At 35.2% G+C, this 17,266-nt stretch overlaps 1 protein-coding gene across 1 annotated transcript in view; it reads right to left on the bottom strand.

The window, feature by feature from the left end:
• LOC149273265 (zeta-sarcoglycan-like) overlaps positions 1-17,266 on the bottom strand; it is a 149,489-nt gene that overhangs the window by 51,754 nt on the left and 80,469 nt on the right. Inside the window, exon 2 of the mRNA XM_089506522.1 lies at positions 10,334-10,435. Within this exon, the coding sequence (XP_089362648.1) occupies positions 10,334-10,435 (102 nt within the window). The remainder of the gene's footprint in view (positions 1-10,333; positions 10,436-17,266) is intronic.

Below are 17,266 nucleotides of genomic sequence, written 5' to 3'. Positions count from 1 at the left end.
AGTGTGCTTGAATGTTTTTGACTAATTCGTGGGGGTCTAGCCTCATTTTCAGTGCCTCGTATGAATCACAGAATGTGCCCAAATTCGGTACATTTGCAATTCATAGGAATCAGAATGCAAAAGTCTCATATATAAATATGCATATTTTATATACACATAAAGAAGTTAAATTCCATAAATGCTAAAGAAAAATATTATATGTAGAAAGTATAACATACTTTTTGTACCGCTAGTGCACCTGTTTTTGAGGGCTGCAACTCCCATATGGTGACTAGTACAAACTTCTCTTTTGATATTCTTATGATTATTCTATATACAATAAATGAAAAGGGATTTTGAAAGAAATATATTGTATAACAGTATTCTTCATACTTTTTTATATTTGTTCCCGGAATACATATATATAATACCATATAAAGAAATAAAATATTTTTGAACATTTAATGAATAACCAAAATATTAGTTTCAGGTCAAATGAATGCTAAGCAGTGGCACAATGAAAACATTATTACCAAATGAATTCTTTTGAATTGAATTTTGAATTAATCTTTCCAAGCAAAAAAGCATTGCAATGAAAATGCAGACAAAATCAATCAGTGTAAGTATTCTTGATAATAGATCCTTAGACTTTTCAAGCTAAAGGTCATTTTATGATTAATTTTCAAAACAGATACCGGACAATAGATAGTTTAGCAATGTAAAATATTTCTCACTTCAGCTTGTGCAAGTCCTGCTGAGAAATTGTACTGAATGTTAAAATGTTTGGTGACTTTTGTGTACCTTTTATTCAGCAATATGTCCTTGTACAGTTGAAAGTCACCCAGCTGTACTGACAGTCTACCTATTTGTTTCAGATTCAGAAACTCTGATGTTCCTTTCAAAAATGTATAAATGCATTTACAAAGAGCCTCATCACAGAAAGATTGACCTTGTCTCAGTGTCCTGTCTTTTTTTTTAATTTACGAATCTTCTTTAATGTTTAAAGAACTACAAAATGATAAAATGTGTAATCTTAGAAGCTGAAACTATGTTCATAATATAATACACTTGTGAAATGATCTTTCTGGCTCTACAGAAAGTGTATTAAATAAACAAAGCCTATTTCATCTCCACATGCTTCTGTTAAAAAAAAAGCTGTGATCTTTTGACAAACTAATATTATAAAACTGTAGAGCCTTTGTCACGCTGTCTTTCAATCATATAGCTTTTGAGAAAGCAACTCTTATAATTTAGCATCATACAAATCACAGAAGTAGAAAGACATAAAGGAAATCAATTTGTTAGACAAGAAAACGTTTAAGGACACGACAACCTTATGACAAACATAATTGTTACATGTTTTATTTCATAGTAGCATTAGAATTCAGTTTTCTCAACATTATACTACAATATAATCATAATATATTTAATACTTTCGTTGTATGGTTACCAGGGGAGGGCTGTAAAAATTGACCCCAGGGAGAAATTCAAGCCTCATGGCCAAATTAATAGTCATCCCTAAGTGTATTTGGAAGACAACATCTCCAATTTGTACATGCATGATTAATAGAAATGTAATGTCTAAAACCACATAAAGGGAATGATTCAGCCAATGAGTATGTTCTCCCTAAAGCACTTGCTAATCTAGACATCCTAGTGGCTACATATGGAGCCACAAGTAAAACACGCAATGTAGCTTCAAGTAGTAGACCAAAATTGTGAAACACAGCATTCCAGGGGCAAATATCCACTTGCTGCCCTTGTCAGCCATCTCATCATATGGTTAAAGGTAATAACAAAACGGAAACTTGCTCTTGAATCTTTATTTATACAAATGCCTTATTGAGATGGATTGTTAAAATCGATCAGAAAAGCCTAAAATTCCTAATATAAAGTAACACAAAGATATGAAAATAACAGAGCACCTTTCAGTGTTTGGTACAATAGTAAGTATACACACATATATATTTTGTTTATATAACTGAATTAATGTAATATTAAGTTAAATGTTTTATAATTCAATCCTTTTAAAATGTAGCCTATAAACTGTGGAGCTAAAAACATAAAAAAAATTCTAGTAGGTGAACTACTAATGTTTAGCAAATGATAACTTGCATTTCTGGCATTGTATTCCATGGAGCATACTCCTCTGCTTTGTCCCTAATAATGTATAATAAAACTCCATACTCCATTCTGAAACTAAAATACTTTGATATGGTATTAAAAAATATTCTGATGCAACGTTTAATAAGTGGAATTGTTACCAATGAGGTGGTCCTGCTGATTGGGCCAATCCATTGCAGTGGCATTACATAAAATCGCAATTGCCCCCCTAGGTTATTCCTTGCCCCCCCCTGTTGCCCCCCCGCTGAATTTGTAACCACCCAGGACAGTCCTAGTCAGGTGCTAACGACGGCACCTTGCCGTCACTAGCACTACCTTACCTTGATGGAGGTCTGTGGACCTCCATCACCACCTACCCCGGCGATCTGCCCCTCAAACTGAAGGGCATCACCGGGGCCACCCGATCCGCCCGGTGCCATCTCGCGCAATGACGCGATGACGTCACCGCGCAACTTTATTAACCACTGACAATTGTCAGTTAAAGAGGAAGCTGGGTTTGTGTGTTCTTCTGTAGATCCATATCTGCTATGCTATGTTTCCATACATTATTTATGTATACCTGCAAATACAGGGTTTGTATGTCTTGTTCAGTTGATTAATACCTGCAATGCTGTTTCCATGTATTTATTTGATCTATACCTGCAATGCTACATTTCATATATTATTATTGTATACCTGCAAATACAGGATTTGTATGTCTGATTCTGTTTATTTGATATACCTTCAGTGCTGAGATCACAAGTGAATTTCAATTGATCTATACATGCAAAGCTGGGTTTGTGTGTTAATGTGTTGATCTATACCTGCTATTGGCAGCAGGGTCTAATATTTATATATATATATTTATATATATATATCGGCAGCAGGGACTAATATTAATATATATATGGGCAGCAGGGGCTAATATATATATCAGCAGCAGGATCTAATATTTATATATATCAGCAGCAGGATCTAATATTAGGCCCTGAAATCATTTAGTGCAAAAGTTAAGGTGTTGTTTAAAGGACAAACAAGTATTGTATTGGCCAATAACAAAAGTATCATTCCATAGCACATTACTTTTGGCAATATATATATATATATATATATGTGTGTTTTTTCAGTGGTATGATTTAATGGTGGAAATTATTAATGCCCCCCCAGTTTGACTGTGGTATCTTGTGTGCCCCCCCTATATATTGTTTCTAGAGTCGCCACTGAATACAGTGCTGCAGAATATGATGCCCCTATATAAATCAATAAATAATAACAAAAAATAGCCAGTGATATGTGCCAGTTTATAAACTGGCAATAAACTGATACAGATGTCATTAACAGAATGTTACATTTCTGAAAGGTGCTTTAGGGGCTTGTGTTACAAACTAAAGCTAACCAAGCCACTGTTGTAGGGGAAACTAATGGGCCCCCTCGCTACATCTGTTTCTCGGCACCATAGTAAGCATTTTAGCAAGTTACGTGACTAGTGTGACAATGATGCTAACACATCAGAAGCAGCATTTGCTTCACATAAATCAATAAAATCAATGAGGACAGAATGCTTGGTGAATGGTAAATTTACCAGCCACTGTCTCACACATTAGCTCAGGCTTGTGCCTCCCCTTAGTTTATGAAGTCCAACTATGACAGGCAACACATAATTGTAATATACATAGTAACATAGTAATTTAGGATGAAAAAAGACACAAGTCCATCAAGTTCAAAGTTGTTGTTGATCCAGAAGATGACAAAACCCACATTGAAGGAATTGTGCCTCAAAAAAATTCCTTCTTGACTCCAAATCTAATTTCTCATTGGATCAATAAGCTATAACTAATCATGTCCCTGTATATTCTTCTTTGCTAAAAAAACCCTAATCCAGCCCATTTTTAAAGGCATATATCGGATTTGACAGCATTACAATTGTAGGTAGTGAATTCAGCTTGTTTATTAAGAACCCTTTTTTACTCCTTTAAGTGAAAATTCCTTCCTTTAAGACCGAATGGATGACCTTTTTTTCTTTGCACAACCCTATTACAGGTCATCAGAGAGCAGCTGGTATTGTCCCAGTATGTTTTTGTATAATCATGTCATATCTCCTCTTTATATGTCTTGTTCTTCTAATGTAAAACAATATCAACTTCTCTAGCCTTATCTTCATAACTGAGGTGTTCCATTCAATTTGTATCAAAACCTCTGTATTTTTGTCAAGCTTTTTAAGAACATCTTCCCGGACCTGCACCACATTTTCATTGTGATACCAAACACAGTGTCTGTATCAAATTAAAAAAGACTATAAAGGAACACTACATTGTTCCAGGAAGCCCCCTTTCCAAATAATGCATTTGTAAGTACTTTGTAAATAGAACTGCAGCTTCTCACTCCTCAAAGATCCAAGAATTAAAGCAGCCAACCACTGCCAGAAAAAATCGTCCCACTGGCCCACTATGGCCATTTTCTGAACATGCACATTGGGGTATAAAGAGTAACTCCTCCGGCAGCATTCACTGAGCCAGGGCTGAAGCCAAATGGCGGTAACTATATCTTCCAAAAACATTTTATGCAAGGAAAGCAGTAATGAGGTGGGCTATGGGGACACTACGTACATTTAAAGGGACTTCTCAGCTATCATATGCATTAAAGTGCATATGATGGCTTGTGTCCCTTCAAGTTGGAAGGTGTCCCATCTGCTAAACTCAGAAATTAGTAAGTAGCAAAAAAAAAAGTGGCAAAAAAAGTAAGTGAACCCTTTTAAATTCCTAGCATTTATGTATACATTTTTCTTAAAATACCATATAATCTTCACCTAAGTTACAATAATGAACAAACACAATCTTCATCATTCAGCATACAAGGACATTTTTAGCAATGCTATGCCTCCAACTTTGAGAGAACAGTTTGAGGAAAGCCCTTTTCCATTCATCATCAATGTGCCCCAATGCTAAAGAAAGGTCCATCAAGACATGGTTGGGTGAGTTAGGTGTGGAAGAACTTGACTGTCCCACACAGAGTCCTGAATGCCATCGAACACCTTTAGGATAAACTGGAAGGGAGATTGAGAGACAGGCTTTCTTATCCAACATCAGTGCCTGGCCTCACAAATGCTCAACTGGATGAATGAGCTGAAATCCCATAGAGCAATGAAGAAAGAAGAGTGAGCAATTAATGCATCTCCATACTCCAACTGCATTGCTGTGTTTTGTGGCTGGGAACTCCACTATTTTGCACCCTGCATCCACTGTTCAAGCCACCATTACGGGATTTTTGGTCAGGTGACGTGACCAACCAATGCGTATTTTTTTATTAATCTGAAATTCCCACAGAAACACTCCAGAGTGTTATGAAAAGCCTTTACAGAAGAGTGAAAGCTGTTATAGCTGCAAAGGGGGACCAACTACATATTAATATCTATGTATTCATAATGCGATGTCACAAAAGTCCATGTTGGTGCAATGGTCAGGTGTCACAATACTTTTGTCCACATATATATATATATATATATATATATATATATATATATATACACACACACACACGCAAATATATATGTATTATGTTAAAGATAAATTGTAACCATCACAACTTCAAATGGCGCTAAAGTACAATAGTTGATTACATCTTGTGCCTTGTTTGGATTTGTTTTTATTGCTTATGATTTAAAACTGCCTTACTTTAACCCTGTATTTAACCTTAGCCTTCACCTTAACTAATTGAAATTATATTTCTTCCTGTCTATATTGTACGTTGATTAGATGCTGGAATAAATACATAGGAAACTGCGGTTTATTATTTTAAAATACTGTGTATGTTGTTTACAACCAAGAAAAAAGTAAGATTGACATCACCCTTAAGAAAGAAAAAAAAATATGTGGAATCCAAAGACCCTTTATATTATCTCAGTGGAAGTATTAATGACGTTGGCATACATTATGCTGCGTGTCAAAGTGTTAATCCTATAGTCTGAAAATAAATTGCTGCTTTCGAAGAGAGCAGCATGAATTATTGTTTGATGTTGACAAGGCCAATGACTGTTTATTTGCATCATTCTATTCTCATATAATATACAACACATTTTTTAGACCAATAAGATTGCTTATAACACATGTATTTAGCACCATCCGTTTTTCAAAGGTACATAGATATTTCTTTCATTGTGTTTATACAATAAACACAGATCTTTTAGGATTGCTATATGCAAATTTATGAAAATTTAGAGCTTGCGTTCATATCAGTAACCAAAATTTTTCCCGATAAACTCAAAAGGGAAACAATTGCTTTTACATTATGTAAGCCCAAAACAAATAAAAAAATACCCACCAAATATAAGTGAATAATAGATTTGAAATATTAATCATCTTGTTATTTTTTTCAAAATTATTTTATTGAAAAAGAATATCTCTGTTACATGCTGTTATCTCAATAATTCCATAATTGGTTCATCTAGTCTATTTTTTTGAAATAGATGATCTTTAAATTAGCAGTAAGCTTCATGAAACAAGACAGACACACCTACAAGTAAAATATAACAAATAATGTACTAAAAAAAATTGATGCCTGCGTGCAGGTCAGCAATTTGTAAAAGAACCTTAGAATATATCTAAGTAGGCTTTGTATGATTGAATGATTAGATTCTTTAGTCAAATCAATAAAGTAAATATCAAGTGCACAACTCATAATCATGTTAAGGTTTGTCTATTTTTGTTTCCTAGGGAAATCCAAAAACCTTTCAGGTTTTTATAGTGTCTTTGGAAGACATTATTAAAGATAGAAATAGTCCCTTTAAATGAAAAACAGGATTGCTCAACCCAAAAGTGACCTCACAGGTATATGCGAGCATGAATGTCTATGTATACGTTTATGTGAGCATGGATGTCTATGTATAAGTTTATGTGATCATGCATGTCTATGTATAGGTGTATGTGACCATTGAAGTGGATGTATAAGTGTGTGTGAGCATGACTGTGGATGTATAAGTGTGTGAGCATGGATGTGTAAGTGTGTGTGTGTGTGTGAGTATGGGTGTCTATGTATGTGTAAGTGTGTGTGAGCATGTATGTGTAAGTGGTGGGAGATGGAGTGTATGATAACATGAGTGGTTTGAGAGGGAGTGTGTGTGTCAGTATGAGTGTGTACATGTGTGTTAGTGAGTATGGGTGCCATAGTGCATGTTGGAGGGGGCACTGATAAGCTCCTCAGGGCAAAGGTAGCACTCACAAGCTGTTTTGGGTCAAAGGAGGTCCTCACAAGCTGCTTGGGAGCAAATGTGACACTGTGGGACATGTTGCTTGGTGAAGTTGGGGGGCCCCTGGCAATTTTTGCACAGGGGCCTTGCAGTTTCTAGTTACACCCCGGCAGCCCAATATGCATTTTTGCAATTATTTGTTCTGTCTTTGTCATTATATGTCTTAATTATTTTAATGCAGGCCAGGGATGTGGCCTACCTCATGATGGTGTGTTCCCACAGCGTGAGGTAAGGGGACGCTTCACAGCAAGCGAGGAGGTCCTGGAGCCTGACATACCCTCCTTAGCTTCAAATAACCAGATTTTAAGTGTTTTAGCTGCTCACATTGTTGTATTGAAGTGACAGGTGAGTTAGGTTCCAAAAGAGAACATATATGTTCATTGTTGTTATTATGGGATTGGAAATGAGATTGAAAATTCCTTTAGTGTGTATCCTGCATCCTATAGCATAATTGCTACAGTACTTGAATACATATATTTTTAATAAATTTTTCAAAAATAAAATACATTCAAATAAACAAATAATACATTTTAATAACCACTAGCAGGACTAATTCATGTCCTCCTAGCTATTTTATTTCATGTATTTTGCATTTTCTCTTTTTTTGTAATTTTCAAGGTTGTTTTCTCGTTATCTCATTTTTCTAAACATTTACAAACTTTGTTGACTCTAATCAAGCCATAAGCACACTATAAGCAGCCATATTAGACTGTTGGTTACATTTCATCTAAAGTTTCACATCTGATTTTTAACCTGTCTTCTCCGTCAAAAGCTAATAATTCTTAACAAAATATTGTACAGTACATTGTGTTCATATATGTGACTGGCTGCTGCTACTCTCATTGATTTCAATATGAGCACAGCTCCCATTGACTAGGGAGTTATGCTGAGCATATTTACTCTATTAAAACATACACATAATTTGTGTATGTTTATAGTCTATCATAAAAATAAACTGTCTAGAAAAATATAGCTCAAAATGTATATTACATTTCGATATAAATGGGAAAGACTAACCAGTTTTCAAGCAGAGTTAAGTGCTATCAATAACTATAAAGAAGCCATATGTTATTCCCCATAATGTTTATATGTGTAGTAGATTGCATGCAAGGATGAATGGATGGATAGGAGTGATTCAGAACGATTACCCTGTAAGCTTGTTTGAGCAGGGCCCTCCTTACCTTTTGTTTCTGTAAGTTCAAATTGTTATGTTACATACTACCATAACTCGACAATAACAGCCACTCAAAGAAAATTAGCAAAACCCTATATCTCTTGTTTGAACAGAAAAGTACAGAAAGTTCTGGCATATTTATATGTTTTGTACTTTTTATAAAGCAAGTTTTCCATTTACATTCTTTAATTGTATTAATAATATACTAATAAGCTAAATACCCACAGTTCATGGCTTCTTGAATGAAACATAAGAATTACCAATGTCATTTCCATATCTATCTTGTTTTTCTACCATTTTGCTGTAAATAGCAAATATTGAATGTTTGTCTCTCACAATGATTAAAATAATGTTAATATGTTTGAAGCTGGCACAATTATATTTATACAGCTGCAGTATTTATAATTTCATTTATTTTTGTAATGAAATTAATTATTTTTGATCCACATCACTTTTACTAATCGCTGTTTCTGTATTTTAAGCCCCACTTTCTGTCAAGATGCTGACACAAAATAATGCAACCACTTTTTTCACGTCTTTTAGCGGCAAGCTTTTTTTTTAATATATGCGTGATATATTTATTGAATAAAGTAAGATTCTTCAACTGTCTTTATGCACTGTTTCTCCAATTATTTTTTGTTTATTTTGAAGTACAGAGGAAAGATTAGCCATCTGTTTTTTGCTGTTTTACACTAAACGTTTTGGTACGGATAAATCTACATACATTCAACAGCTAATAAATGTTTTTAAAAAAAATTTATGTGCTGCTATGATATAGATTGAAAAAAATATTTCTTGAAGACAAATTCATTTCTGCAACAGAGAAACATGCTGCATGGTGGAGAAATTTAAATTCTATAGAATGGGCTCGGAACTACTAAATTTTTAATGTTTAACATATCATAAGATATTGACTAGTAGCTTTAATATGTACGCTACTGTATGCTAATGATTGAGAGGTTTTAAGAGCAGACAGACCAATTATTCTTATCCAAATATAGTAACAATGAATAATATGCAATTCCAGGGTCAGAAAATTATTTCCCTAAAGCCAGTAATAGGAACAGTGGTAATGTGATATATTTCATAACAAGAATGTTAGATAAAAGTGATGAAGATATGTATTGGCAAAAATACCTACTCCTTCATGGATATCTACAATGAGAAGTTTGGGTGAGGCAACCTCTACTTGCGGCTCTACTTTGGTGTATGTAAATTTAATTTTAATACATACCACCACAAATCAGGGTAGAGCCCTGCGTGGGACTGCTTTTTTAATCCCGCTCCTGCCTGCTGATTTATTGTACAATCCCGCCTGCTCCCGCAATGTGGGTGTTCCACTCCTGCCTGCTCCCGCCACATTTGTGGCCAATCACGCTCACCTCCTTACCTGAACCGCAGATTTCCCGCACAGTCCCGCAAGGCTGCCCTCGAGTTGCTCCCTCGGAGCGTGTCTTCTCTTGCTCCGCCCAGGAACAAGGGGGAGTCACGGGAAGTGACATCACATCACGTGACTCCGTTTTGTTCCTGGGCGGAGCAAGAGAGGAGACACTGCTAGGGAGCAGCGTGAAGGTATCCTTGCGGGACTGCGCAGGATTACCGGGACCCGCAGGTACAGTGTCTGATCGCCCGCTCCAGCCCGCAGCACCAGCAAGACCGCCCGCGGGACCCGCCTCCAAATGCAGTCCTCTAAATCAGGGACAAGAGTTAAGTTGTCTGCTTCATCAATCCATAATAAGATAAAAACATTATATTCCAGCTCAAGATAATATGAACAAAGGTGTTTTTTCAGATTTGAGGGATAATTTTAGTTTTTTAGTAGTTATCATAAATACCTTTCGAGAATGGATTTCTTTCACATATAAAGGTAGAAGAAATTCAGATACACCTTCAAGTCGTATGCCTTTCTTTGTAATTCTTAGGTTTCCCATCCCATCCTGCATTAAAAACAGTAAAAACAATTTCATCAATTCAAATATATTAAACATTCGGTGAAATGGAGCAATATGAAATGCAATTTATGTATTTAATAAACAAAGTTTAAGTGATTTATACTGTGTTGCTACATACTAGATATTTTACCGCCAGGAAACTCTGGCACTTTGGTTGAACTTTGGAAATGTTACTACATGATTTTGTCCATACTCGTGGTAACTCAGCAGAATTATCCTTTGAAACTTACAGAGCTTTAATTTAATAAAATATTATGGTCTACATGTCACATAATAATTACTAGCATATTATATTTTTCATCTGTTTGCACCCAAGCACACATATCAGTACTAGGCAGTGGGCCTTAAGCAAGAAGAGGATTGAAAAAAGGCAAGTGGTTGCACCGCTTGAAGTTCACCTGCTTCCCGTTACAATTGAATCCTCTGATATGAACACCTCATCAATTAGGGAGCAGGATTAGCCCCCCCCCCCCCCAAGCAAGAGTCCAGTCATAAATATACTCTTTTAGTTTGATTTAACCCTTTCTCAAACACAACATATTGCACTTGTTTCCCCCAAGAAACACACATCAAAGACTGAAGGATAAAATACACTTAGCAAGCTAATTGCATCAACTTTTGTTCTTATCTGTGATTTTGTGTACTTTGTTTAACTTATGGGATTTCAATTGTTGATATTTGAGTTTGGCATTGGGTAATTCTTCTTTTACCCTTGGAGTAATAGTTTGTATAATGTTTGGGTGGCTTCTCTCCCATATAAAGTTGTTCAAATTGACTAAGTTCTCTACTTAGAGTGTGTTGCTGTGGTATGGAGTGGATAAAGTTGCCTAGTTGAAGGTAGTGGAAAGAATCAAGAAAAGAAGGGTGTTCATGTTTCTCAATGGTTTAAGCTCACCACAATTGATGAATCTTGACACAGGGAGGATCCCTCTAGTGTAGTGGAGAGGTAGGTTCCCCAGTCCTGTCCCGGGGAAAGCCTGGGCTACTTCTGATCGCCATTAGCAGGGAGGGCAAAGATGTTAATTGATGTTTCCTATAAGTGAACTGCAAAGTGAGAAGGGTTGCTCAAGATAGTGGATGATCTCTCACCAAAGGCGTTGCATGCTATGGTTGTAACCAAAAGAGGCTGTACTCATGGTATACTAAAGAGGTTGTAGCAGGTGGTATACTTGGAGCAGAGAAGTCCCTTTTGCGTGCGTCCCAGACGGTAAATGGTAAGATGTCTGGGTACTGGTTTTCGATAAAGTAAGTGTGATGGAGTGTATAAACCCTTCCCTCCAACATAATGACAGGGGGTCAGGCCTTTCAAATTCTTTCTGCATTGCATAGACATGGCTGCATAGGTGGATCATGGAGGCTGATCACTTGGGTTAAAAAGTGCTATGGTTTTTAACTGGGAGGGAGAGGCCAGACGTCTTCATGTTAGGACTGGATGCTACCGGATGGATTCCCAATAGAACATTTATTAAAGTGAGTTTTACAGTCTCCTATGTATGAAAAAAAAATAGATTTTTCTTCTATTTTCTGATTATTGACAAGCTGCAATGGTATACTATTCCTCAATTTCATTTGTTTTCCTGATGGTGCAGTCTCCGTTTAAGGTACTAGCCGGGAGCATTGTTGGTGCTCGTCATGGGTGGTGTAACATATCTTGCATTCTTCTTCTGGTTAGCTTAGTGGTTGGACCTCTTTCACGATGTAGATCTGACAGGCTCCAGTCTGCAATGTGTAGTACTAGGATGCCAAGCACTTTGTACACAGATGGTAATTCATGGTGGTATCATAGTGATCTTGTTTTGTTGTTGTTGTTCACCTGGGTATTCAATGGGAAACCCCAACTGTACTGAATGCCTCTTTTCTGCAGTTCTAGCATCAGTGAGTGAAGGAGTCTGCACGTTGCTAGGGTGAGATTTAAGAGGTGCTGTATGCCCCTCAAAAGACTAGGGACACAGGTCTCAAGCCTGTGAGCTCAGTGCACAACATTGCGAAATCATCACTGGCGTTCCAAAATTAATGTGCTAAAGTGATTTTGCCACAAAGATTGCCATAAAGAAGATTAGATCGGTTAATTGAGTTAGGAGGGTCCGCTCCCAGACTGTGGTTCAAGTCAGGCCTACTGTCGTCCATGTCCACTGAACTTGCAGAGGAAGGAGCCTCATGTCTCTCCTATGGTGGAGTGGCGAGGTCTTCCAAAGAAAATATTTGCATAGCGAGGTGATGTTGACCTATCCCTGATTCCTGATAGAAGAGACTCTGCAACTGTTCTCTTGTGCTTGCCCAAGGGTGCGGATGTCTCAAGATTGCTCTTTGAATCTCGGATGGTGTCTTAGGCAGCCACCTTGCTTGGCGGTTGGCGATGTATAAACTCTGAGCAGGAATTAGGCTCCTAGTACAGTGGCCTAATCTTGAGAGATGTGCAGTAAACATGCTCTATAATTCCAGTAAGTTCTATTCACAAAGAACTTGTACTTAGCATTTGGAAATAATGAACCTAAGGACACTCCCTATTGGAGAGCAACACTCTCTATAAGAAACCAGAAATTGATTTTCATCAGGGTTCAGAATTGCAATGTGTTTGTATCCTAATTGCTTTTCACAGCCCAATGGCAAGTATGTTTCATTTTTTTGTAAAGAAAGTCTGGAAGAAAATTACTCCAATAGGAAACCCTTGAATTCATGCATAAGTGCTATTCCAGGTTACCATGCTCATATTCCCTATTGTAGAGTGTAAACTTGTGCTTCTTCTCGCTTACTATAATTGATAATGTTCATCACTGATAGAAATGTATCCAGCTACCATAGTACTTGTAAAAAAAGTAACATATTGTATTTTCACACTATGATATATGTAGTATTAGCAAAGAAAGGTCAAGGTGTTATTTAATATAGATCACTGGTTATGTTCAGGGATTTTGTCAAATAAAGTCAATTAAATGGTTGTACAGAGATAACACTGGTAAATGAGCAATAGCAGAGGCAAACATATAGACATCCATTCTTGTGCTAATGTAATATTCTTGTAAGAAATTATTAAAGTGTTAAAGATACTTCAAATCACAATTCAGCATGGGCTCTGCTGCTGGTTCCTTTGGTCTCTTAAGTTAGTAACGTTTAAAAACTAAGGTTTTTTGGAAGGAAGTTTTGTTTTGGTTGGTTCCTGGTACGCTTTTTAAACATAATCCCTTCAACCAGTATTCAGTTGGCTACAATTATTAAGGATACTGTTAAGAGGACAATTTTTTTTATAAACAACCATATTTAACATTTACTTGTTGTGCAACATATATTTAATTTTACAACATTTTCATTTTAAAAACAGTTTGTAGTTATACTGAGTCCCAAATAATTGTCCCAAGTGATTCTGTGGTACCATAAAACAGATATAACTGAAAATAATGTTTGAAAATTCTGTAGGATAGAAAATTACCATTGCTAGGACATTTTCTAAACACACATATATTACAGGACTGTTGATTTATTGTTGGCTTATTGTAATGGAAGCAAATTACATCCATGTAGTGGGATAGAATAATAAGGGAATACAAAAGAGACATGGGACTAGTAGCGCTTAAGAAGGTTTTTAGGAAATCTTTCAATATAGAGCAATATGATAAGCTGGCAATTATTTTCTTTTCTTCGAAACCAATAAGAGTAAAATGGAATTTACAATAAGAAGTATAGATTCAACTTATATTTTCACAAGCATCATGTTCGTGATGTTATTTTCCAAATGAGAATTTTTATGAGCTCTGTTCGATAGTTTATATGCTTCCCATACCATAGGGACAATAACTGACCTTTGTCATTTACTTGTATTTAGTTTGATGCATTATGAAGAGTTGATATGAAGAACATCAGGGCTTTGGTTGATTATGCTTTTGTTATGAAAAAAGGAAAAAGCAAAACATTTCTACAAATGGATTTAAGAAGTTATCATCTAATTATCATTTTATTTCTCAGAACATGGAAGGGGAGGTGAACAGTAACTTCTATGCAGTTTAACAATTTAAGGTTGTCTATCCTATCAATAATTCCAAAGGTCAAGCTCAGATTGATTAGTTGTCCATGTTTGTCTTGGCTGACCTACTACAGCAAACTCAGTTTATGTGTCCTTTTATTACCTTGATGAGGTTAGCATCTTATTGACTTCAGTGGAACAAATATATATTTTTTGTAGTTTGTGAAACATTGGGAACAGTGTGCTGCACATTTGATTCAATATTAAGACCTATACAAAATGCATGATAATGTGTGATAATGCACTAAAATAGTACTTCAAACTGCAGGTAAATACTTGACTTATGGATGCTTTAAATATTTTAATGTGAAAGTCATAGCATTGTCCGATCTATTGGTTCACATTTCAACAATTGAAGAAAATTCCATGTGCACCCTATAAATGTAGGCAAAGTTGTTTCTTTAACATCCACTTAAAGGGCTATTTAGGCTTAAATGGAACTGTGGAATATTTATGTTCTGCTCTGCTCAATTTCCTAGTATTGGTTCCTATTAAAAATAACTTTGTCAATTGAGTTATCTTAGTTTTGGCAACATAATCTTTACTTAGACACTTCACTCAAATATTTGCAAATTGTTCTCAAACCTATTATTAATATAATTGATGGTATGGCAAAAAGAATTTCAATGTACATAGCCTTGAATTAATATGACTCATTTTCTGTACTAGGTCATTATATGTACGCAAGGAATCATCTTGATGCTCAAAGATATGTAATCTATGTTTTGTTGTTTTGTATTTACAAGGCTGAATTTCATCTAAACCTCTGTGGCATATTTGGTTTATTATGGAACATGGCCTCATGATAAAATTGTCAAGGAGAATACTTTTCAATACTAGTGTACATGAGAATAAGGAAAATGTAAAAAAATGATTGTGCAAGACTATTTAATACAATTAAGTTATTTAATCCCATGCTAATACTTCATCATGATTTAGGGTCTTTTTTTATAGTACAAAGACGGTTTATTAAATCCACAAATAATTGTGTCCTACGGCCACACATGTATAATTACTTTTAGTTTTTGTACTATACTTTGTGCTTTATTGTTTTTCTGTTACTATGCTTATTAAGGAAGATTATCTTTACTTAATATTGCCATATTTTTCTTTGAATGTAAAAAAAATTTAAAAAATTATGTTGTTGTTCTAGAACAAAAATGTTGTATTTTAAAAGGGAATTATTGATTCACCTTTTCCATGCTTGCATAATGAAATTACATTTAACTTGGAAAACAAACTTTTAAAACTAATTATATAGCTAACATCTATGTATTTTATTGTAAGTAAAAGCATCACTTTAAGCTGCAATATATTATATTGTAGACATGTTTTAAGGTTTTGTAAGGGTATGAAAAACAATTGTTACAGAATTGCTAATGAATATTTATGACTTGACTTGACATTTACCCACTCTCCATACATTATGTGATTTACACCAACATAGTTTACTGTCCTAATTCATTCATAACAAAAATATTATTGCAGCATATTTCCTTTATCTTTGTTAGCTGGAGAAACAAACAGATTTGAAATATTGCCTTTTTCAGATACCACTATTACCAAGATATATTCACGTGTTTCATTAAAATATAAAAGCTTATGCTTCAGTACAGAAATAATGAAACATTAGCAAAAGTTTGTAAGTTTAATAAAAACAAGGACCAAATTATTCATCTATTCACTATCTAGCATTAATCGTATTGCTTTTTATTCAAACTATACTGCAGGTAACAGGTTTTAACCACTTTTTTATTTTACTAATAACATTGTGATTAGTAAGCTGGGCTCCATTGACTGGCATGGTTAAATGCAATACTGTTGTCAAAACTTCTGATGATGGACCTGCTTACAACTGAGCTTTATAGATGAATAATTTGCACTAATATGATTTCATGCAGTATGGGTAGTTCTAATGTGAAAATACCAACTGAATAAGAAATGTACAATATAACATTCCCCTCAAATACATAAGAAGGTTGATTTAATGCTCCCAACTAAATTTAGTCATGGGAAATAAAGCACATTTATTTTGTATACCAATGTGAGGAGCTATTCAATGCTCCTGATTACCTGCATAAGAACGAGCCTTCTCAGCCTTCCCCAAATTCATGTAAGCCAGAATCGACCTTATGAGGACAACGTGTGGTTTGAGAACCCACAATGAGGCAAAAGGAAACATAAAAAAACACATTATTTGCAACAGTTGGCTAAATTCCCAGACTTATTCTGGGAACTCTAACAGCTCTATAATAACTTATAAGTGGCCAACATAAGTGTTGGCTGAGTTCTCAGAGCACTTTTTAAAGTTTTTATTGAGTATGGGAACTTAGTCAACTGCTCTAATCAACATTTTGGATCTTTCCTTTCATCTTTCATCTTTCATCAATGATACTGTTCAAGATTTCATTTCTATAGATGATTGAAAAAACCATGTTTTCTTAAAAAGTGAATTATATCTTTTTCCAGGCTTATATGCAAAGAAATAATACCCACACTAATGAGGCCCCAAACCTGCCCCTGTATTTTAAAAACCGAACAGGCCAGTCTCATTCAATCTGTTCATATATTTTTCCCATTAGTAAGGTTCCAGTATTTGTCTTGCTTGAACTGTCAGTTTCCATGGTGATGTATGATGGTAATAATTTTAAGACTCTTCTATAAATAATATGGATCCAAAATAACTCCAAAGTTCAAATCAGATACAACTATTTGATCTGGATATTTAATTGAAATATTTGAAATGTGTGATACATAACAACCCTTCAGTTATGGAATATTTGATAATCAGAGATTTA

The sequence above is a fragment of the Sceloporus occidentalis genome, unplaced genomic scaffold (assembly GCF_023333645.1).
Source record: "Sceloporus occidentalis isolate IW3139 unplaced genomic scaffold, rSceOcc1.0.p SCAF_388, whole genome shotgun sequence".
In the NCBI taxonomy this organism is placed as follows: Eukaryota; Metazoa; Chordata; class Lepidosauria; order Squamata; family Phrynosomatidae; genus Sceloporus; species Sceloporus occidentalis.
This window is presented reverse-complemented; position numbering and strand designations above follow the sequence as displayed.